The sequence below is a fragment of the Myotis lucifugus genome, unplaced genomic scaffold (genome assembly GCF_000147115.1).
Source record: "Myotis lucifugus unplaced genomic scaffold, Myoluc2.0 scaffold_329, whole genome shotgun sequence".
NCBI lineage: Eukaryota > Metazoa > Chordata > Mammalia > Chiroptera > Vespertilionidae > Myotis > Myotis lucifugus.
This window is the reverse complement of record NW_005871377.1, coordinates 383,837-389,563: the sequence shown is the minus strand read 5'-3', so window position 1 is coordinate 389,563 and position 5,727 is coordinate 383,837. Positions and strand designations below refer to the sequence as shown.

The following is a 5,727-nucleotide window of genomic DNA, read 5'->3' as shown; positions in this document are numbered from 1 at the left end:
GCTCAGCTCCCCCAAGCAGAGCCAACAAATACCAAAATGAGTAAACTGGGAAGCTTTTTCTCTCTTTCTGTCTTCATCCCAGATCAAAGGATCCCGAGTTAGGATCTGGATGAAGGATAAGCCCCTGAATTGTCGATGGGCACACCCCACACACTGACCCAGCATCTGAACTTGCTTAACAGGGAGCCGGGGCTAAACTGCTTCACCCTGCCTGAGAACCAGGGAGCACTGCATTTCTCCACAGGGTGGAGGAGAAGAGGCAGAATAATCCAAGCCTGGGACACCTCCCTCCTGTCTAGGTGTACTCATTCTCCTGTTTCAAAAGACGGCAAGGACATGAAGTCAACTTCTACCTGTTTTCTGCTGCTGGTGTCTTAATGTATTCTTTGACTTGATTTCTCTTCTGTCTTTAGCTTCATGTTAGGGGTTCTTGGTTAAAACCTGCTCTGATGTACATGAAGATTTCAGGTTCAAAATCAGTATGTTTTAAAATAAGTATCGGGGGTGGATGGATGAAGCAGGATGTAATTGCCAAAACCAGGCTTGAGGTTGGTAGCTCTTGGAAAGATTTTTCTTAAGACCTACGTCTAAAAATTTAGTGCAGCAATATCATGAATTCTCAGAAAACAGAAACAAAATCTTTCAGGGAGCCTGTGAGTCATACAGTATTCAGTCAAGTTACTTAAAGCAGATGCCAGTATAAGAAACTCATTATCCACAATCCCTGGGCAATCTCATTGTCTTACCTCCCCCCTCCTCCCCCTTCTTTTCAACCCTCTTCCTCCTTTATTTCTACCCTTAAGTTAGTTTTTTGAGGGATAGGAAGTGCTTAACATCTCAGAAACTAGGTTGGGAAACAGGTTCAGCTGTAAAAGCTGGGCTTTAAATTTTGAGTTTTAAAAATGTACATCAGGAGCAGCTGGGGAGGGTCTTTTCTAAAATCTTTGATTTGATTTTCTGTGTATATGGCTGTTCTGTAAATACTTTGGGGTTTTTCATTTTTTTGAAAGATAAAAATCTGGGATTTTCCCCCCAAAACATTACAAAAGAACCTGATTATTTACATGCAAATAAATTTCTTTGATAAAAAGTAATATGCCTATGTGTAATAAGTTTTTAACCTTTTAATAATGTTCATGTATGCTGGGGTCCAGCCCCAGCAGGTCCAGGGGTCCCCAAAGGTGTGGACGGAGTCAGCGAAGAAGGAATGACACGGAGACAGCCTTCAGTTGATCAGCAGCCTAGTCAGGACCTCTAGCCAGGATCTCCAGCCAAAGTTCTGGTCGGGATCTCCAGCCAAGTTCTGGTTAGGATCTGATCAGGATCTGATGTTTATTGTCTTGTTACATCTGTATTTATTACCAGTTGATTTCAATCCTGTCAATTTCTATTGCAAAGGTTAGGGCGTTTCTTATCTCCATTCCAGGGAGTAAAGATTATGTAGTTTAAGCGTGATTGTTTGTAGTTAAAGTGATTAACTACCCGCCTGGCACTTAGTTAAGGGGTTGTATCCCCTCCCTAACCTCAGGGAAAAATCCCCACCTGGGGAAACAACCTTTCTCGGAGAGGTGACCTTGGTTAAAACACATGGCACTAAGGAGAGCAAACATATTAAGAACAATATGCTATATATGCCAGGTCCCTTGAAACATATGCTGTGCAGATGTTTCTTTCCTGCAGCGACTGTGTCAAGCAGCAAGGATGGACAGGCTTCCGGCAAATGTATTCATCTTTTTAAAACTTTGGTCAATTAAAATTTTATCAAAAAGTAAAAGTCTTCCTCCAGTAAGTGTAACTTGAACTAGGTTAATTGGAAAAGATAATTGAAACAGGGAAACAGACCTGTGAAAGTTTCATTTGATATATCTGCTCGAGCCAGTTTTACTATTTTCTGCAGGCCTTAGTTACCAAATTAATCAGTTTTTGCTAGGAGAAAACTGTTCTTAGGTGAGCCATAACTAAAAGGCTGTATTTTTCTTTTGTTTTTGGCTGAAGTGAAGCAATAACATTAAAAGTACCTGTGAGGGGAGAGAACATAACAGCTAGATCTGGGTTTGTGGGCCTAAGAATGAGTTTCTGAAGCCGAGGTTTCTTGCTTAGGAAGCCCATTCTAGGGTAATGAAAATAAAAGTGCTTGAAGAGTTTGGTTATAAGCGTTACAGCTAAAACATACCAATTTTTTTACAAACTCTCCAGCACTATTTGTTCGTCAGCTCGTAATGATTCATAACAAGTTGGTCACTAAAACTGCGAATTAAACGAGGTATGAAGACAAACTCATTCCTGCTGAAATTTGATAGTTTCTAATTTATCTTTGGGACATGATTCTGTGGTTTGTCGTTGTTTTAAGGGTAAACTCTTAACTCATGTAAATTCGATCATGAATTTCCAGACTTTGAGGACTGGAGTTGCTAAAGCATAATAACGCGATGACACAACCTGAGGAGTCAGATATATGTCAGTTTCCTTTCTGTAAGCGCCCCCGCCTACTCGGCCAGACAGGCCAGACACGCTTGTTTCTCCCGCCAAAGTGGCGTCAGGCTCAGGTTCTCACCAACCAGAGCCCTGATTGGAGGACGGGCAGGCAGTGAGCCCATTGGGCGCTAGCGGCGGTCGTGGCGGAGAGGAGGGGGAAGCCGAAGGCCCTTTCGCCTCGCCTGCCCCCACTTCCACCAAAGTGCACCCCTCCCCCAGCTAAAGGAATAGTCTCCCCGCTCCAGCACTGAACCCCCCGACCCCAAGGTGCGAGGTGCGGCCTCGCTGCATATCCCCGGAGCAGTGGGCAGCACAATGATCCCCCTGCCCTTCTGATCCATGCACAGGGCGACCCACGCCCCGCAGCGGCCCTCCAGGCTTCCCTGCAACACCCCGTAATGCAATCCACGGGGGCGGGGGCGGCGGCGGCAGCGGTAGCTACGGCAGCGGCGGCAGCAACAACAGCACTGTCCCAATCTAGCGACAACCAGAAAGAGGAAAATGGCTCCGAGCAGGGACCGCCTGCTGCACTTTGGGTTCAAGGCGACAGTGAGTGATAGGGGAAGGGAGCTGGGTGGCCGGGAAGGACGTGTGTGGCAACACAGGCTATTGGGGGAGAAGCGACCAGACGTAGGGGGCGGGGGAGGAACCAGACAGAAAGCTCAAGTGCTGGGTGGGTTGAGGCGTGCTCCGTGCCCGCGGAGGGGAGGCGAACGGGGGGCTCCGGTGCTGCGGGCAGTTGTCCTGCTTTCCTCGCTCTCCCGGACCCGCGAGCACGCGCGCACTCGCACCCCCTCACAGCCCCTCCCAGACAGAAACGACACACCGACACACAAGACACTTTCCTACCCTTCCCGCTTCCGGGGGGGCCCACCGGCCTGGGAGGCGAGAGCGGTCGTGCGCCGCCCCACGCCCCGGCTGCTCCCGGGCTGACCTCCGTGATCTGCGCCGGGAGTGGGGGAGGGGTGGTCCCGCGCCGCCGAGCGCTCCTCCTCCCCCTCCCCACGCTGCTCCGGGGCCCGGGCGGCGCTGCCCAATGAGGAGCGGCGTTGCTGGCAGGTGGAGAGTGTTTTTGTTTTGGGTTGAAGTTGAGGCTGAGGAGAGCGAAGAGCTAAGCGACGAGAAGTCGCCGCCGCCGCCGGCGCCGCGGGAGGTGGAGGAGGCCCAGCCGGAGTCGAGGGTCCTTTCTCCCCGCCGACGGCCCCCGCCCGCCGCTCCGCCGCCTCCTCCCAGCCCCGGAACTCCCGGGCCTGCCCGGGGCCCCTCGCCTTTGCACTCCGCTCGCCGCAGCGCCGGGCCCCGGCCGCACCCGCCGGCCTCATGAGGAGGGACGTGAACGGAGTGACCAAGAGCAGGTTTGAGGTGTGAGTTTGGGGGGGCTAGGGCGGCGTGAGGAAGGCGATTCCTCCTCCCGGGCCCCCCGGATTCGCTCCACACGGAGCCTCCTCCCTTTGCCCGGCGCCGTCACCCGCCGGCCGCTGGCGCTACCAGACTCTTCCCCATCCCCGCGGCCCGAACGCCTAGTGCAGCCCGGCCCCCCGAGTCCTCCGCGCTGGCCGCCTCCCGCCTCTTGCACTCGTGGGCCTCGGGGCGGGGGATTAGCTCTGGCGCCCTAATTCCCCGCCCCCCTCGGCTTTCAGTTCTTTACACAACCCTTGGCTGGCCTCCCTCCGCCCGGGAGAAAAAGCATCCCAGCTCCGACCGACCGGAGCTCGCTTTTCCTTCTGCCGCCTTGTTCGCGGAGCGAGGGGGGGTCCCCGATTGTGGGCCGGGGGGCCGTTTGTCGGAGCTGTGGAGACCTGGGGTGAAGCGGGGCCGTGGGGGCGGTCGGCGGGGGCGAGGGAGGCGACGCGGGCTCTGGTGCGGCGTGCGGCCGGGGCATTGTTCTGGAACTTCCTCTTCGGTCGCTCATTGTTTCTGGGAACTAACTCTTCGATGTGTGTGAACACTGCACAGGCGTGGAGATGGGGGCGAAGGCCTGGGGGGTTCAGGAAACCCCTCCAGGGCTGTCCGTCTCTGAGAACTTCTCTGACGGGAGAGGTGTGTGGCCCTGAGATGGAGAAATGGGCGAGGAAATAAGGAAACGGCCGAAAGGCGTCTGTAGGGAGGAGGCAGGGAAGGCATTCCTTTGGGAAGGGAAGTCTTGTCACTGGTAATTTACAAGTCTCGAAGTCTTGTAAATGAGTTGCGGTCGCATTGACCAGGAGGTCTATCCAGGGGCTGAGAGAGAGAGACGCCTACCACCGGAGGAGAAGGCGTTACCTGGCCTTTTCTGGCAGAGCGTCAGGCTGACCTGGGATCACTCGCGGCTCAGTGTACATCGCACGGGGTGTTTTTCTTCATTTCCATTTGAAGGATGAAATTGTAAGACGGTGAGACAAACGTGGCGGAAACCTTGCCAACTAGGTGCAGAGGGTGAAATTGCTACCCGAAGGTCTTAAGTTTAGTCTATTCCTTGATTTCTTTTTACGGTTATGGGGGAAATGGTTTTTTTTTTTTTTTTAAATTTATCCACAAATGTCAAGGTAGGAAGTGTTTGGGGGAGGTATAAATTGAGGACTACAATGTTGCAAGCGAGGAGTGGAGAAAATTTTAAGGAATTGGTCTCTTCAGTGCTTTAATGTTTAACTTAATCACAGGAAGAAAGCACTATAGTGGCTATGATTTGGTTTTTAATTTGTGTCGTCCTAATGTAGAGAGACCCAATAAACTTAATTTTTGGTGTTTTCATGTTTAGTACTGCTGTAAAAGTTGGGACTGTCATTAAAATTACTGAACAGACATTTGGCACTTAACCAGGAATCTTGAAAGCCCTCAAATACTGACGATTTGAGTAGGGAATAGCCTTTTGCCATTGCAACCAGCTCTGTATCATTGATTTTGCTGTTCACTTTTAGGTTGTGTGAGTAACTGTTGGAAAGAGTTCTTTTGTAGTATGTGCTTTAAAATTGCATTTTTTTTATAATTTATATTTTAATTCGTAGTTTACCTATAGTCATGGTACTAAAGTAATAAGAAAATTTATTGCTTTATTAAGCATGTCTATTTACCTTGATTGATATGTAACTAGCAGTTACAGCTTTCTAAACGTTTTTTTCTAATATATTTTTATTGATTTCAGAGATGAAGAGAGAGGGAGAGAGAGATAGAAACATCAATGATGAGAGAGAATCACTGATGGGCTGCCTCCCGCACCCCTGACCGAAATTGAACTTGGGACCCTTCAGTCCACAGGCTGATGCTCTATCCACT

At 50.7% G+C, this 5,727-nt stretch overlaps 1 protein-coding gene across 3 annotated transcripts in view; it reads left to right on the top strand.

Moving 5' to 3' along the window:
- Nucleotides 1-2,668: 2,668 nt before the first annotated feature.
- The window catches only part of FBXL20 (F-box and leucine rich repeat protein 20), a 63,101-nt gene continuing 60,042 nt past the window's right edge, over nucleotides 2,669-5,727 (top strand). Inside the window, exon 1 of one of the 3 annotated variants that reach the window (XM_023764341.1) lies at nucleotides 2,669-3,024. In XM_023764341.1, the coding sequence (XP_023620109.1) occupies nucleotides 2,977-3,024 (48 nt within the window). In that variant the 5' untranslated portion in view covers nucleotides 2,669-2,976. Of the gene's footprint in view, nucleotides 3,025-3,543; nucleotides 3,838-5,727 lie in introns of those variants that run through there. The other 2 variants (XM_006100772.3, XM_006100773.3) reach the window with 2 other exon arrangements.